This window comes from Natator depressus, chromosome 2 (assembly GCF_965152275.1).
Source record: "Natator depressus isolate rNatDep1 chromosome 2, rNatDep2.hap1, whole genome shotgun sequence".
NCBI classification, from domain to species: domain Eukaryota; kingdom Metazoa; phylum Chordata; order Testudines; family Cheloniidae; genus Natator; species Natator depressus.
In genome coordinates, this window is record NC_134235.1 from 211,536,821 (window position 1) to 211,555,246 (window position 18,426).

General features: G+C 43.4%; 1 protein-coding gene across 5 annotated transcripts in view; it reads right to left on the reverse strand.

The window, feature by feature from the left end:
• The window catches only part of C2H7orf78 (chromosome 2 C7orf78 homolog), a 28,755-nt gene extending 12,660 nt beyond the window's left edge, over positions 1-16,095 (reverse strand). For 3 of the 5 annotated variants that reach the window (XM_074945838.1, XM_074945842.1, XM_074945840.1), the window contains exons 1-5: positions 15,966-16,095; positions 9,910-10,388; positions 3,846-3,930; positions 2,616-2,755; positions 1,381-1,461 (exon numbers count right to left, since the gene is read on the reverse strand). In XM_074945838.1, the coding sequence (XP_074801939.1) occupies positions 1,381-1,461; positions 2,616-2,755; positions 3,846-3,930; positions 9,910-10,356 (753 nt within the window). In that variant the 5' untranslated portion in view covers positions 10,357-10,388; positions 15,966-16,095. Of the gene's footprint in view, positions 1-84; positions 1,462-2,615; positions 2,756-3,845; positions 3,931-9,909; positions 10,389-11,775; positions 11,961-15,965 lie in introns of those variants that run through there. The other 2 variants (XM_074945839.1, XM_074945841.1) reach the window with 2 other exon arrangements.
• Between the last annotated feature and the right edge of the window lie 2,331 nt (positions 16,096-18,426).

Here is an 18,426-nt window from a genome sequence, read left to right on the forward strand (position 1 = left end):
CAAGGCATTGCATTCAAAGTATTTGTTGGAATGTTCTGTTCCTCCCGGGGGACCTACCAGTTGGACAGAGGTGGCTTGAAAACAACCTGGAGAGGACTCATAAAAGATCCGCAGAATGGGAACACAGCAGGAGAGGCGTGCTAGGAGAAATATCTCAGGAGATAGATTTTTCTTTTTAAGTGCTATGTTGCTGCCCTAACTGATCAGGACAAAAATGAACATGGAGCTAAGCACACGGGCTGCCATTTGGGCACTTCAGAGAATCAATGAAGCACTGAGACTGCAGGGAACAGCATTAGCAGGATAACTTCCACCAACATTTCTGACACTTTATTCAGCACAGCACCAGGTTAGAGTGGCTCTGGCTTTAGAAGATTGCAAGGGCAAATATGGGAAGGCTAGTACACCAGGGTGAAATTCACTTCTGTCCAGCGGGATAGGATAAGGCTTTATGCACTATGTAAGACTCTTGTTAAGGGCATAAATGGGATGTGGGCTTTGCAGGCCCCCAGCATTGGGGTGAATTTCCACCCCAAATACAGAGTAAAAAAGAATTTAAATTGAGCTAATCACAAAAATCAACATCAGATAAAAATACTAAACTTTCCCTAGAAAGGTGCCCTCTATTTAAAGAAGTGCCTGGCAGTGGTTTTGGATTTGAGTCTCATTGTCAGTTTGGAATGCACGTATGTAAGCAAAGCTCATTTCAGCAGCTCTCTAGTCAACAAGAGCAGCTCTTCTGAATCATATTCTGGCGAGAAATATAACAATGCAATTTGGCAGAAGATGACTCTGCATCTGAAAAAGAGTGACTCATCATACATCTCCTGCTTTAATCAGCAGGTCACCCAGCTCTGCTTTTTAACCACACAGTTATGGATCTGAGAGCCGCTGCAAGAGGGGAGGAGGTGCACTGCCTGCATGTTAATGGATGGAGACATCATGCCTGTGTAGGACAGCAACAGACATATCATCTTTCACGGCACTTCAAATTCTCCCAGGGCATTATCGGGAGCTCAGTCACCAGTGACCCTTGTTGTTCCCTTCCTCTGCCATTGTGCAGAGGGTTGAGATCGTAACTATCGGTATCAGTCCCGGTCTGAGCACATCCCACATTCTAAAGCGAACACCTGAGGATTTCTGCAGCTCTCCTCTCCATTCCCAAGGGGGAGTTTGTATTTATTGTGTTTAACCTCCCTTCACTCTGCCCAGCCACGCCCCCTGCTGAGGTATGGACTGCTTTTGGCAGCACCAGCACTCCCTGCCTCCTTGAGAAACAAATAATTGTATCATAGCTACCCCCTGCACAAGCAACCATCATGTGGCCCTAAGGAGACACTGTGTTTGCACCATAGGGAACAGTACAACATCACCACCTACTTCCTCCTGCCATATTGTACGTAGCTTTTCATCCACACGATCTAGGAATGCCGTGTGGGCACCACGCCGCCTTCTGTGTCTCTAGGAATAGAATAGTAAACATAAATTAGAGCAATTAAATGACTCACAGGACAGGAGAATGCTCCTATGGTCTTTGATGGGAGGGCTGAAGAACCAGAATCTCAGACATGCTTACACATCTGAATCAGGGAATAGGTCATCCAAATGTGTATTTAGGCACATTTGTATGTGCAATCACCTTATTTGCTTGTGCAAATATTACAGGTATTACTTTTAAATAGCAAAACTATTGCTGCAAATAGATTTGGTACAGATGATTTAATGTCTCTCATCATTACACAAGAGGAAAACTTCATAACTCGGAGCATCTGCTACCCATACAATATCCGTGTTCAATACATTCTCCATTAACACTAATGGGAGTTGAGTGCATGCACTGGGAGCAGAGATCCTTTTATGTTTAGAGACATTTTAGCTTTAAGCGCTTGGTTTATGTTTGTAAGCCATCCCAATATCATTCCCCCCCCTCTGCCCTCCCCCACACCTTCGGAAATAGTCAATATCTTGCACAGGGAATATGACACCTCCCCCCACCCCAGTAATGAACTTTCTTCCACATGGTCCCCCTGGCAGTTTGAAGATGTAAGGGTATATGCCTTTTCCATGTGCCATATTGTATAATTTAACTTTAATTTAATTTAAATTCATGGAGGTTAAGTCCATTAATGGCTATTAGCCAGGATAGGTAAGGAATGGTGTCTCTAGCCTCTGTTTGTCAGAGAGTGGAGATGGATGGCAGGAGAGAGATCACTTGATCATTACCTGTTAGGTTCACTCCCTCTGGGGCGCCTGGCATTGGCCACTTTCAGTAGACAGGATACTGAGCTGGATGGACCTTTGGTCTGACCCAGTATGGCCATTCTTATGTTCTTAACATTAAGGGCTTAATTTTCAAAGCAGCCCCAAGAAATTTATCCTTCCAACTCCCACCATGATCAGTGGGAGTCCCACACCTAACCCCCCTACCAGGTACAAACTACATCCAGGGACAGGGGAGAACCCAGCAATCCATCTACTGAGTCTCCTAAACTCTCCAGCAGCCTGGTGCCCTCATTAGCTGCATCAAAACTATCCACAAAGTCTCTAAGGGCCTGATCTGAAGCCCATTGGAGTCCAACAGAGAGGCAGGGAGCTTGGCTCAGGGTTCAACTAACCGTAAATGAAGCAGACTTTGGTGGCCAAGGGTTCTTTGGCAGGATTAGACTGGATTCCCATTTGCATTCAGGAGGCTTGTATGTAATGAATCTCCCCTTGGTGTCCTTTTGCTTGTCTTTCAATGGCTGAAGTCCATGAACTGAAGAAGTTAAGTAAACAACATGCTAGCAGCTATAAAACAGGCAGACTGGGCTCTGGAGTTATACCCTACATCACTATCACCAGGAGCTCTAGGATCATTAGGGTTTGGAGAGCTGTAAGCAGATGGAAGTTTGGGAGTTTCCCAGAAAAAGGAGTATGTGAAAAATGCATAACCCTTGTGAACTCCCTGCCTGTCCCATTGCTGTAAATGTTTGATGATATTAATGTTTTATTGTACAGGGTGTATATATATATGGTGGCCAGAACTATTGTGTAATTGTTGACAAGAAATATGTGACTTGAGAGCTATGGCAATTACAATAAGAGCACTCTTCCCATGTTCCATCTGCTTAATATAAGATAGCACAAGCAAACTCTGGGCAGAGTCTGCATAAGGAAGAGCACATAATTGAGTTCAAATCTCAAATTCTAAGCCTCAGCTGTGCCATGTAATTATGGCCCTGCATTAGGAGCCTGTGGAGCTGCACTGCCCCTGGGGAATTCCTCCCTGAACTTCCCCGCATGCAGGCAAGCACACCTGCAGCTATCCATCTCCAGGGAGTCAGCTTGCACCCCTTCTGGACAGGTCCATTATGCAGGCCATGCAAGTGATTCAAAGATCTCTTGTGCCCTCTCCCACTGCCACACACTTTCACATGGGCCAGGCACAATCTGGCTCTAACAGTGAAATTTAGCTGACTTAGGAACTTCTATCAACAGTAAACCTGTGTCTAGAAGCAATTTATCCATCTGCTGTTACTTTCATGCATGAATGCTACTTCCCCTCCCCCAATCCAGTGATATAGGATGAGGACCCAACCCTGCCCTCATGAGGTATTCGGAGACAATGAGATGATGTGCATGAGTCAGGTCTTGAGATAGGTCACATATGTTAACTAGGGGAATAAACTTTAATTTGTATACTAATTGTCCGGACATATTGGCATTCAGTGCCTTACGCTTCATTTGAGGCTACTCAACCTCCCTTAAGGTCATTTACCTCACAGCCTTATTCCTACCCACTGAAGTTACCACATCAATAGCTAACTTCTACCATACAATGAGTTTGCATGTCAGCAAAGACTTACCTGCATTTAAATGCTGGGATTTGAACTTTAAATTGAAAGGGTCTCTGGGGTAACTTGTCACAAAGTCTGGTATATTAGTTTCATACTGCACAAGACAAGGGAACATTGCAATGTCAAACGTGTTATCATACTGAAACCAAGAGTCAGAGAAGCCCTTATGTGCTGAAATTAGACAAAGGGCAAGATATACCAGTACATCCAAAATAGCTTTAATGGCTTTTCAATTCATAAAACAGAAGATTTAGGGTTAAAAGATCTCCAGCTGGCTAAACTGGTATAGTGCCATTGACTTCAATGGCACTACACCAGCTAAACATCTGGTCATTAGCTTAGTTGCCCAGAGATAAGCTCTCTGAGGTAGGAACCATCTTTATATTCTGTTCCTACAGCACCTAGCACCATGGGATCCTGGTCCATGAGTGGGACTCCTTAGCACTACCACAGTATAATTAATAATAGCAATGCAGCAGTTTTCCACAGAAGGGAATCCAGGTCCTAAAAAAAGTGAAGGATGAGGATGTCTTGGAGTCAATATGTCGAGCTCTCTGTACAGAGGGAGTACTTAACATCACCCTCCCTCAACCCCATTTGGTGGACCTATGGAGCATCGTGACTATACATCTTGTACTAGAGCTGGTCAGGGATTTTTCAGACAAAATGGGTTTTTTTCAACACAAGAACACTGGTTCATTGAAACCCATAACTTTTTGCAGAAATGTATTAGTTTCAACACAACTTTCTCGGGTCCGGGATGGGATTTCTGATCATGGCAAATTTTAAAACATCTCAGTTTTGTCCCAGTGCAGGTTGGAAAATTATTGGCAATCTCAAAATTTTTCAAAGAATGGGAAACTGTTTCCCACCCTGCTCTACTCTGTACTCCAATGAGTACATTTAAGGGAATCCTGTGGCGGGAGAACTAAGACTTGCTAGAAACAATGCTCGAACAAAGCAGCCAATGAGCTTCAAAGAGATGCTTTATTCAAAAGGATGTATTTAGTAAAAAAGGACTCTGGGTTCAAAATAGACAAGATTTAAAATAAACAAACAAAATGTCCTGGATTTTGCAACAAGAGGGAATAAAGGTAGCTGGTGGTTACCAGCTTTTGGCTGAATTAATAGCCTTTCTCCAAACAGAGTCCTCATGTGCATAGGACAAGATTTGGCCCTAATAAAGTGGACTTAGAAGCCTGCAGGAAAAAGAGACTTTCATTAGGGTGAGCTCTTTCACCTAATTTTGGAGTTCTGTGGAAGGCAATGCTAAAAAGGGAATAAGAACACTTCCTTGTTGAAGCCTGCTGCTTCCAGTTGGATTGCTGGCATGGTTGACTGGGCAGTTGCACACAACAAAGGGTGAGCTGCTAGGTGTGCTTGCCAAGGTGGGCAATCAGGAAAAGACATTTAAAAAAAACACATAGGGCTCTAAAGTGTGAGGGGGGGCAGGGGGGGGCTAAACTTCTTGTCTCAGTGACCCCTGGGCAGTGGAGTTTATAATTATGATCAGAGTAATCACTGTCGCAGGGAATGGGGCATTGTGGGACAGCTGCTGAAGGACGGTTAGGGTAGACACAGGTCTATACCACAGTTTATACCCTGGCACTGGATTGACTTCAGTAAGTTGACTATGTCTCTATGCCATTCAGGGAGATGATTTTACAGCATCGCTGTAATGGGATATTTATGTTGGCCGGAGACAAATTTGAGTACACAAGTAGGTTGATGCAAGGTGACTTATATTGACCTAACTTTGTGTACATCAGGGCCTTAGATAGAAACACAAACCAAATTCACAACTTTCGCAGACCTCCACAAGCTGTAATGGATATAAACATACCCGTGTTTAGGCAGTGACGTCCTGGTCAGATTACAAATGAGTGATCCAGTATTTTGGAAGAAAATTGGTAATCACCAGGTTTAGTGGGGTCTGGGTTAATGATCTGTATAAGTTATGGGGACATTATGCCTTAGTCAACTGGACCTGTGAAAACTGAAATGGTGAGAGCTTGTGCAGCAGAAATACTCCCAGGGCCAAATTCAGAGGTCACCAAAATGGCAGTGTAAACTACAGGCTGGTAATTTGATGAAAGCAGATGTGAAACTGTGAACTGATGGAATGTAGTATAATATACACACCAGTGGGTCAGAATGGAGGACAGCAGGAAAAGCTACTAATAGGGGTATGACCTTAAACTCTATTAGCGGCACACACTTTCTAATCCTATGGGGCCCAATTCTGCCTTCAGTTACAGGGTGCAACTCCCACTAATTTCAATGGGAGTTGCACCAGCCCTGCTTACATGGTGTAACCACTATGCAAACTAGGTGGTCGCCTAGAGCGCCAAGTGGTTGGGGGGGGCGCCAAAAAGTGTTGGCTTGCGGGGGTGTCGAGCCCCAGCCATGGAGGAGCCGGCACAGCGCCGGGGGGGGGGGGGGCAGCAGCCCTTCAAAGGCAGCAGCGCCGCTAGTGGGGAGCAGTCATGCCCTCCCCCCCCCCCCCAGGGGTTCCTGCAGGCTGCAGGAGATGCATGTGGGTGCCAGCCCCCGCACGCCTCCTGGCTCCTCCCTCGCTGCGCTCGGGCTCTGCGGCTCCCGGGCATGTGTTGTAAGAGAGGGTAACTGGGCTTTTAGTGTGTAAAAAAGACACCAAATTAAAGCCATTTACTACATCCACTTACTATCACATAATCTGCATCAACATTTACTTCACCTCTGAATTTTGTACCTTGTTCTTTTGCCTCAGACCCTGTCAACACTGGAGGCTTTGGGACCAATATAACTACACCCCTGCAAATTTTTAATGCAGATGCACTGCACTGGTGTAAAAAAACTAGTGTTGCTTACCTCAGTCCCAAAGTCGTGCAGCTACATCAATGGACAAGGCCTAAACCATCCTGATCCTAGGAAAACTCCGCAGAACAGGTTGCAAATGTGGCTTTAAACCACTAAAACATCTCTTCCAGTTTATGCTGGTGTGATTCTGCCATGGCTTAAAGGCAGCTTTGCACTGATGGCAATGCACAAAGCAGCCCTGACACAGGGGAGAACCTGGGACTGAGATTGTAAGGGCTTGTCTTTATGGAGATTTTTATTTTATACGATTATTTCAGTATAATTGTGCCAGTAAAATTCCCTAGGCAGACAAGCCCTTCGTATCTCTCAAACTTGCATCACTATCCAAAAGAATATTCTAGGGCTTACTAGACTTGTGCAGTTGGTTTGCCAGTTGGCTGCAACTGTGGTGATATGATAAAGTTTAGCCAATTGGGGTATGTCTACACAGCAGCTGGGAGAGCAATTCCCAGCATGGATACACAGACATGCTCTAGCTCTGCTCCCGTTAGTGCACTAAAAATAGCAGCATGGCCATGACAACACAGGCAGTGACTCCAGCTAGCTGCCTGAGCACAATTCCCCACAAAGCCCTGGGCACAGACTCAGGTGGCTAGCCTGAGCCACTGCCCAGGTGCCAAGGCCACACTATAATTTTGAGCCGACTAACTTGAGTGGAATTAGCATGTGTACGTCTACCTGAGTTAGGAATCACCCCTACCCACATCCACTATGTAAACATACCAGTTCTTACTTTGTAACAAAAGAGGTGCCTGGGCTCAAGCAATTTTTTTTACATTCGTAACAGATGCAGCAAGCCCAGAGGTGCCAGGGCTGTGAACTGCCAAGCCCTAGAGGTACCGGGGCTCAGCCCTGGCAAGCTTACTGGCACAAATTAAGCACTGAAACATACTCAGACGCTTAATACTATATTGCTCAGACTGTTAGAGTGGGGAATCATCTCTCCCCCTGGGCCTGATCCTGAAGACAATGGGTGCTGAGGATATTTAGTCCTTAGCAGGAGCTGACTCTCAGTGCAGGGTTGGAGTCAGAGTGGCTGCGTGAATGTGTTTTCTTTGTGTCAGTGGCAGAGTTTTGCCTGGGAGGCAGAGGTGTGAGAAAAAGCCTTCCTCTCTGACGTATTTAGTTGAAGGAGAAAAGTTTGGATTTGTGGATATTAATGGAAATCAGTTTTTTACTAGGATTTCTGTAGAATGAAGGTATTGAAGCACAAGGAGATTTCCCTTGAGACAGCATTCAGTTAGACAATTTTCCTTTGCCAATAAGAAGGGACTGAAGCCAGGTCTACACTACAGACTTCTGCCAGCACAACTGTGTTGGTCAGGGGCGCACCCTGACTGTCAAAGCCCCCTATTGTAGATGCAGCTATACTGGCCACAGCTGTGTTTTCACCATTCTAGCTTGTTTTGCTCATGGGCAGTGCTTTTGGTACGCTGGTACAAATTCTAGCATTGCCAATATAGTTGTGTCCACACTAGGAGCACTTTGCTGGCAGAAGAGACCAGTATTCCTTAAATACTCCTAGTATAAACATGGGCCTGAGAATCGGCTTTCAAGTAATCTGAGTAAACACAAAGAATAGGGAAGATAACTTCCAGTGAAAGCAATTTGGCAAAGGAATTTGGCCCTGGGTTATAGCTGTGACTGAAAGAAAGTAGGGAAAAGTTATTTATTGTTTTCCTGGTAAATGTGACCTATAAAAGAAAACAGTAAGGTCTATGCTGCTTTTTTTAGTTTCTTTGTGAATTATAACAAAAGTTTAAAAGTTTGTTTTGGAGGGGGGAGGGGACGTTGCTGTTTTTCACCATAGAAATCTTCTATTTTTCCTGGTTGTTTTTTCCCCACATTCCTAGCTGATGTAGCTATGCTGACAAAACTTTGTAGTGTAGACCAGGCCTTAATCTCGCTTTTTGAAGCTATTCCACTTCGTATAAAATACTTGAATAGACCTTAGGTCATCCGCACCATCACAATGTCTGTTTTGTGATTGGCATCTCAATCTCTAGGTGAATCTAGCCTGAACAACTGAAATGATTCATTTCTACATTTCCAAATTCTTTTCTTTTTTTGTTTTGACGAAAGCAATTGGCCAAAATTGACATGAATTCACAAAATGTTTCAGTAGACCTGAATCCGTGTTTTTGTGGGTTTTTTTTGGCGGGGGGAGGGAGTTTTGGTTGAAAATTTTCACCCCATTCTACTCTAATGCAAATAAATAATAAATACAAATAATAAATGTGAGTGTAAGCTTTCCCCTCCAGTCAGTTGGACAATTCAGGCACTGTTGTTGGAGACCAGACATTGCAGCCAGTAGGAAGGAGGAAAAATCATAAAGTAAGGGGGAATGAATTAGTCATGAACTAGTCATATTCATGTTTTTTTATTTCAATCTCTTATGCAAAATTCATGGAGAGCTCCAAAAAGCTAGATTCATCAGGGAACCCCTGTGCTTTCCAAAAGCTTTTCAGAGACTATTTTTTTCTTAATTATAGCTTGTATCCAGCTGCCTACAGCAAAGCTAGATGTTAACTACTGAACTGCCTTGTTTGGTCAAAGTTTTTGTTGCAAGAGTGACATCTAGTGGCCTATGTAGTGAGTGGTGTCGGTCCCAGGATATTAGAAAGAGAAGGTGGGTGAGGTAATAAATATCTTTTAATGGACCAACTTTTGCTAGTGAGAGAGAGAGATAAGCTTACACACAACTCTTCTTCACCTTGTCTCTCTCACCAACCGAGGCTGGTCCAATAAAATATATTACCTCACCACCTTGTCTATCTAGTGGCCTAATAAGTTAATTATCATGGATTTTATGGCTACTGAGAGAGAAATTGCTTCAAATAGTCTAGGAGTAAGTCTACACAGCATTTCCAGCCTGGATCAACCTGTCATTTGCATTGGCCACTGCTGGAAGACAAGATACTGGGCTAGATGGGCCTTTGGTCTGACCCAGCATAGCCTTTCTTATATTCTTATGTGCTAGCACTCTAAGAATAGGTGTGTAGACAGTGCTTTGAAGTTGTGACTCAGGCTCTGAGGCCTAGGGAGAGAGGTGGGCTTCAGACCCTAAGCTGCAACTTCAAAGCGCATACCAGACATTAGCAGTAACTTGAAACCCACTAGTCCAAGTCTGTTGACCTTGGCTGGGGGCCTTGTTCTCACTCACTCCAAAGTGCTGTGTAGACATACCACTATGGCATACTCTTACATACCTTACCTGTCTAAAATCATGTGGTTTGGGATCTTGGTAGATGCCAGTCTTATATTTTCCATTCTTCACAAACATTATATCCACTTCATATGAGCCCACGTGTGGAAACCTTGTGACAATCTTGGGCAACTCTTTCTTCCTTTCCAAAGCAGTGTGGAACTGGCTGGTTTTTATCTTTGGTAGCTGTTGCTTAGTCTCAGATTCTGTGCTATTGGCCTTCTTCAGTTCTTCCTTTTCCTTTTCTGTTGGTTTTCGTGAAGGCCTGGAAGATTTATAGAATTTGTGGCTAAAATCGGGAGGCTGCTTTTGCCATATATCTCTCTGCAGGGTGGCTCGGCATGGCTGCACAACACTTTGATTCTGTGCAAAGGCCAAATCCAGGCATGTAGAAAATTTGAATTGTCTTTCAAAAGTGAAGGTGAGCCGTTTGCCTTTGTAGCTAGTGGTGAGCATTATGGGATTTTTCCTCGCAGGTATTTTAACCCCTGGAAAAAAAAATGCATCCGATTAATGATTGTTTTGAATGGGTTTAGCACGAACTACGTATCAAGTGCTGCACAGTATTATTGTAGTTAAGATAAATGAATGTCTGTAAAACTTTGTACTTCATTACATTTCATTCAACATCAGTATTTAGATTAATAATATCATTGGGTGGTTACAGCTGGGAACAGGGGAAGGATGATTTTGTAGTTATGGCACCAAACCGGGACTTTGGAGCTGGGTTCAACTTCTTGCTCTACCAGAGATTCTATTCCATTCTACATAGGTTCCTCACTCGATCACCATAGTATCTGCATTGCCCTGGAAGAGTCCCATAGGCCTCAATTCTGTAAGCTGATCTGAACAGCTGAACCCTTAAGCCCACTTAGAGCCCCATTAAAGTCAACTGGATATGAATAAGGTTAAGATTTTGTCATGGTTATTTTTAGTAAACGTCACAGACAAGTCACGGACAATAAACAAAAAATCATGGAAGCTATTGGCCTACAAGCCAGAGGGACATGCTGGCCGCTTCTGGGAGCGGCCTGAGGTAAACGCCGGCCGGAGCCTGCACACCTCACCCCCTCCTGCACCACAAGCCCCTGCCCCAGCCCTGAGCCCTCTCCCACACTGCAAACCCCTTGGCCCCAGCCCAGAGCCCCCTCCTACACCCCACACCCTTCATCCCCAGCCCCACCCCAGAGCCCACACCCCCAGCTGGAGCCCTCACCCCCTCCCACACCCCGACCCCCTGCTCCAGCCTGGAGCCCCCTCCAGAACCCCAAATCCCTTTATGCCATCTTTGTGGTTCTCCACATTCTTGGATCTGCCCACACTGCACTGCTCCAATTTATGCCCAGCTGCTATGTCCATCTAGAAACTGTTGCATCAGGCAAGGATAGCTAGTGTGCAACTGCACACCAGCTATGCCCTCTCCTTCCAGGCATATCATATATCATGGGATATTAGGAGGCAGCCCTCACTACACTATCCAGGGAAGCCTCTATGCTAGGTGGAGAAATCTGATCCTCTTATAGACCACTGAAGCGACATTAAATCGGATGATGGGCAATAGAGAATTTATCCCAATCTCCCTAGCTACATACTGCTGTGGCTCAACCCACAGAGGGATTCCCATTGATCTCAAAGACAGTTCCATAATTCATTTCCTTTTCTTTTCACATTGTATTTTTAAAAGTAGTTTTTAATGAATTCCTGGTGTCTCAGACAAAGTTTTGAAAAACTGCATTTGATTTTAATGGCATTACATCAGGAACTTGGCCAACATTCTCGGAGCCAGTGTGCCAATAAATCATAATGTTAAGATTTCCTGCCCCCACCCTTGCTTTCATATTACTAAGGAAGCCGACATAAAAACTGTAACCTTACTGCTTAGCTGTTCATCTGCTCTTGCTACTTATTATTTATCTCTTTGAAGTCATAATCTTCTGTGACATCACAATCAGTTACTGTGGACATATCTGCGTGTATGAGTAGAGAATGGCCCAAGTGAAAACAGCAGAGCTGAACCCCCACCCCAAAATCTTTGGAGGCCATCTGACATCTGAACCCAGGTCAGAATTTTACAGGTAGTATGCGTCTAGATTTGAACTCCAGAACTGAACATCTGCAAAGTCCATTCAGAGTGACTTGAGCCCACTCTCAGGACTCTATCTGCATTAAGGAAATTCATAACTATGCTGTGCCAGTTATGGTTTATGTTGATGGGGCTTCAGTGGATAATCTATGAGAGCAAATTGTATCAGCAAAAGTCATGCTCTGTACTAGTGCAGCCATATGCATTAGAAGGTTTGCACCAGTGTAAATTGCTCCAGTGTAGGTTTCCTTAATGTTGACAGTGCCCAATTACGACTTTAAGTGAAGGATAAGCAGCAGGGCCAGATGAAGTCCCAAGCCACAAAGGTTTCATCTTAACGTAAATGTCCAGAGCATTAGGAAGTGGGGGAAGAGAAATTCCTAGAGTCCAACATCTAGAGAGGTCTCATTGCAGGTTCCAGGGCAGGTTCACGTTCACTTCAATGCAGGATGGGGTCTCAGATTTATGTCCTGACCACAATCAAATTATCCTCAGAATATCAAACACTCATCATGAAGCAAATCCTGACCCAAGTGCACAACCTAGGTCCCCAGCTCTGGGCTTAGGAGATTACTGGAACCTTGGGCTGAAGAATCCTAGCACCAGGCCATCAGGCAGTAGCAGTGCTGCTTCTTCAGGCCTGTAAGAGCCCTTGCAACCTTTGCTTCCTCCACTCTGCAAGGCAAATGGAAAGAGATTCATACATTCCAAGGCCAGAAGGGACCATTGTGATCATCTAGTCTGACCTTCTTGTGACGGTGCCCCCCATAAGCCTTTATGGAAATATGCTTATGAATGTATATATATGACATAACTGGAATATGTTTTATGCTACATATGCCATGCAACATCTCTCTGTAGAGGTTATGATCTACTGAATCTATTAATCCTATTTGTATGCATGTATCAATTTTGTATTCGAAGTTATGAATATTGGCTACATACTTGTTGGATTCTGAGTAGGTTTTAGTGAAGCAGTTGGTCAGCTTCCTGAGAAAAGACTATTCTCAGTAAGTGCCCAATCAAGAAGCCCTTAAGTCAACAATGAACTTGGAGACGTCAATCCACATCTGGGCTTTCCCAGGAATGTGGCTTGGCTGGTAAGGAACTCAATCATGCATGGACATGTGACTTGCACAGGTGACTCCAAAACTCCATTTTGTAGCTGGACTTCGCATAGGAGAGAGGAGGGGGTCTCCACCCACAAGAGAAAGTCTATTTAAACCCCTGGGAGACCCCTCCATTTTGTCTTCAGCTGGCTAAAGAGAGAGCCTCTCCATCCCCAAAGATAACTGGAACAAAGGACAGTAACTACAGGGGGAAGGGGCGGGTGAGTGATTGCTGGACCCAGACTAGAAGGAGATTAGTCTGTAAAAGAAAGCTTACTGGAACGGGTGAGGTTTTTAATCTGTATTCAGTTTGATTAGACATAGACTTGCGTGTTTTATTTTATTTTGCCTGGTAATTCACTTTGTTCTGTCTGTTACTACTTGGAACCACTTAAATCCTACTTTCTGTATTTAATAAAAATCACTTTTTACTTATTAATTAACCCAGAGTATGTATTAATAGCGGGAAGCGGGGTGCAAACAGCTGTGCATATCTCGCTGTCAGTGTTATAGAGGGCAAACTTTATACAGGGTAAAACAGATTTATTTAGGGTTTGGACCCCATTGGGAGTTGGGCATCTGAGAGTTAAAGACAGGCACACTTCTGTAAGCTGCTTTCAGTTAAGCCTACAGCTTTTAGGGGATGTGGTTCAGACCTGGGTCTAGGTTTGGGTTTGCAGCAGGCTAGCGCGTCTGGCTCAAACCAGGCAGAGCACTGAAGTCCTAAGCTGATAGGGCAGGGAAAGCAGGGGCAGAAGTAGTCTTGGCACATCAGGTGGCAGCTCCCAGAGGGTTTCCGTGATCCAACCCATCACACTCCTGTGTAACACAGGCCACAGAACACCCCCAAAATAACTCCTTTTGAATGAGAGCATATCTGAAATCAAGATTGGATATATTTTTTTGGTCACTGATGAAGAATCCACTATGATCCTTGCTAAGTTGTTGCAATGGCTGTTAAAAGTTTACACCTTATTTCCAGTCTCAATTTCTCTAGCTTCAAACTTCCAGGCATTGGACCTTATTATACCTCAGTCTGCCACACTGAAGAGCTCATTATCAAATATTTGTCCCCATGTAGATACTTATAATCAGGTTAGACCTTAACCTTCTCTTTGTTCAGGTAAATAAATTGAGCTCCTTGAGTCTATCACTTTAAGGCAGTGTTTCTCAATGACTGGTCCGTGGACAGGCACCAGGCCCTCAGATATTCCTGATATAGTTTAGGAAGGCAGCAAGCCCGGTCCCTGGTCTCAAAAGGGTTGAGACACACTGCTTTAAGGCATGTTTTATAATCCTTTAATCATTCTCATGGCTCTTCTTTGAATCATTTCCAACTGATCAGCGTCCTTGAATTGTGAGCGCCAGAAATGGATAGAGCATTCCAACAGAGGTCACAGTACTGCCAAACACAGAGGTAAAAATAACCGCTCTCCTCCTACTCAAGATTCCCCTATGATCGGATTAGCTCTTTTGGGCACAGAGTCACACTGGCAGCTCATGTTCAGTTGATTATCCACAATGCCCCCCCAAAATGTTTTTCAGAGTCACTGCTTCCTGGGATAGAGACCCTTATCTTGTAAGCATGGCCTACATTCTTTGTTCCTAGTTGTATACATTTACATTTAACCATATTAAAAAATGCATATTGTTTGCTTGTGCTCAGTTTACCAAGCAATCCAGATCACTCTGTATCAGTGACCTGTCCTCTTCATTTACCACTCCTCCAATCTTTGTGATTTCTGCAAACTATATCACTGATGATTTATGTTTTCTTCCAGGTGATTAATGATGTTGAATAGCATAGGGCCAAGAACCAATCCATATGGGACCCTAATAGAAACACACCCATTTGATGATAGTTCCCCATTTACAATTACATTATGAGACCTATCAGTTAGCCAGTGTTTAATCCATTGAAAATATGCCATATTAGTTTTGCATAATTTAGCTTTTTAAATTAAAATGTCTTGTGGTACCTTGTCAAATACCTTACAGAAGTCTAAATATTGGATATCGCTATTGCCTTTATCAAATTTATAATCTCTTAAAATATCAAGTTAATTTGTCACAATCTATTTTCCATAAACCAATGTTGATTGGCATTAATCATGTCCCCCCCGTAATTCTTTATTTAAAAAGTCCCATTTCAGCTGCTCCATTATCTTCCCCAGTATCAGTGTCAGACTGACAGGCCTATTATCAATCAGGTCGTTCCATTCTACCCCTCAAAATAATGCCCTTTCTGCATTATTATTGATAATTCTACCATTACCATCTAGAAAGAGGATGCAGATTGCCATGGCTTTACTGACCCTATTCCTCAACCTGCCTTCCTTGTCCCCTCACAGCAAGGCCTTATGGTAGTCAGGAGGTTTGCAACCCCTCTGGTGGGCTCCCAGAGTCCTGCCCCTCTCCTGCCCAATAGAACTGCAGGTAGGCAGGCCCTATGGGAAGGGAAACAAGGAGGAGAGTAGATAATTTGCCTCATGATGAGTAACCATCATGTAGATTCAATTGTTTTTAATACTTAACAAAAATCTCCCTAGATTATTGGTTTACTTAGAACTGTCTCCTTGTGTATTACAGCCACAGAGTGTTTCTAGGTCCTGTTTTTAAGCTTTAATTGGGCAAAAGGAAGAGGTTGGGATCATCCATAAACTTCACCAAAGAAACAGTCATCACACTTACCAACACGGTTACCCTATCGGCTCTGTAGAGTCTGCACTCTTGATTTGCGGTGCATGTTTTAATAGCTTAGAAACAGAAACACTTAATCGCCGGGTGCACACAGATTCATACATGTGGTGACAACCACAAAAGCAGCCCCAAAGAGAAGCATTTAACAGAAGAGGTTAAGAGACACCACTCACCACTCTGTCAAGTCAGGTTTCTCTGCCGAGCTTCTCGTGTTGCATCACACAACCAGGCTTCTCTACAGTGCTGGGGGACGCTGAGCAAAGAGATGAACTCACAGCACATGTTTATTCTGGGAGCTATTTCTTCTTTTGTTGTACAAAAGAGCTCAAATGTATAATCTGGCTCTGCCCATCTGGGTTGCTAAGAAACCAGATCATTTCGCCTCAGGGCTTGATTGAGAATTCAGAAGTGAAAGTAGTACCTCAATTGGCTGCATAAAATTAACTTGAAACCTAGCAACAAGGCCACAAGGTCACTGCAATTGTTTCAAATGTTAGAAAACAAAGATATTATAAAGGAAATGTGATCCGGGGGAGAGAGCAGCAAGCTGAAAGGAGAGCAGATCTGCTGCATTTTGTATGGTGTCAAGCAATGGAATTTTGCTGAACACACTTTTTTCCTGGAAATATAGGGCCAGAATCTTTGCTGCTCTGCACCTCGTTTAGTCATATTGTAGTGCACTGTGTGTGCAATGCAGCTGTGAATGAGAATGGTGATGCTTTGCACAATATAACACTCACTTTGCACTGTTGTGAGTGACTATAAGGTCCAGGGTAACAGAATCAGGTCTTCCATTTGTATTTCAGTTGGTAACTAGTCCAACTCATTTACTGATTACATCCCCCTGCCCCCAAAGTACACCATCCTACAATTTCATAGATTATATAACTTTAAGGAAAAAATAAAACACACACACACACACACAGAGAACATATACAGAGTATTTGCAATGTGTGCTTATGGCATGCCTTCAGCATAAGGAATTGCCAATGACAAAGTGTGAAGTTATAAATACATTATAATGTTTGCCCACCTTGATGTCCTGTGATTAATTCATGTGGGAAACTTAGTATGGTAGAAACATTTAGTTACAAAACCTGCTTCAGATTTCAGTGCAAATTTTAACCTCAGGCCAGGACCCCAGAAAACATTGCAATTCTAGGCCAAGCTTTGAGCAAGACTGGTCTGAGTTATGGCTTTCAGTTTGGTAAACCTTGGTAGTTTCTTATTCTTGGAGGAAACCAAACAAAACTATAGTGAGTCTGTTCATAACGGACTCAACTGGGGGGTGAAAAATCCCAAAACATAATGGAGACATCAAGCTGTGCTACCATCAAAACTGAGTGACCACTTTCCTTGCCTTATTATTCTCACACAGAGCACACCTCCAAAAGAATAGCCAGATTCGGTTCTTACTTACCCACATGTAAATCTGTAGCAACTCCATTGACTTCAGTGGAGTTGCTCCAGATTTACATTGGTGTAACTGATCAGAATCTGGCCATTAGATTGTAAATTTATGCAGGCAGGCAGGACCTTTGTCCTTACATTTTTTTTTTTACTGTTTACATAAATAGATAGTAAAGCACAATACAGCTTCTCATGGCTTCAACCCAAAACCAAGTTGGCAGTTTCAGCTGAGATGTAAGATAAGGTTTTGGCTGTGAAGGAAAGATCTTGCAGGCATGTGGAGTTAAAATCAGGGCATGCATTTGCATTAATCTTCTGCAAACCAGCACCGCTGAGGTTGCAGTTTCATTGAAGAAAAAATGCCTTCAACCATAATTTAACTTCACATCATAAGTTTTTAAAGTAATTTGAAATAATTTTTGTTGCCACTGGATGGCAGCCTATTACTTGCTATATCAAAGAGTAAAGCACTGTGAAAATTAGGACAGGACCTTTTTGCTATAGATCTGCAGTGCAAGTGAGCGTGATATTTTTCTAATCAAAATAACCATACATGTGCAGCTAAATGCAATCCACTGTTACAATTAAATATGAGTAAGCAGACCATGTAGTTCAGCGTATAGAGCAAGGAGTGAAACTAAGAGGATTCTAATCTGAGCCATTAAATGATTGTGCGATCTTGGGGGAAAAAAATCACTTGTGTGTGGCTGAACATGGGTGGAAAATTGTGCAAAGAGAATCTCATGTTGAAAAGCACATGCTGCCATTGAATTGAGCTATGCCTATTAATAGCTTCTCCTTCAGAAAATAAATGGCAAAAAAATATGATGCCAGTCCACCATTTATTTTTAATTATTTTACTTGTATAATTTGTATTCAAACAAAAATGATTAGGGGTCTAGAGCACATGACTTATGAGGAGAGGCTGAGGGAGCTGGGATTGTTTAGTCTGCAGAAGAGAAGAATGAGGGGGGATTTGATAGCTGCTTTCAACTACCTGAAAGGGGGTTCCAAAGAGGATGGCTCTAGACTGTTCTCAATGGTAGCAGATGACAGAACGAGGAGTAATGGTCTCAAGTTGCAATGGGGGAGGTTTAGATTAGATATTAGGAAAAACTTTTTCACTTAGAGGGTGGTGAAACACTGGAATGCGTTACCTAGGGAGGTGGTAGAATCTCCTTCCTTAGAGGTTTTTAAGGTCAGGCTTGACAAAGCCCTGGCTGG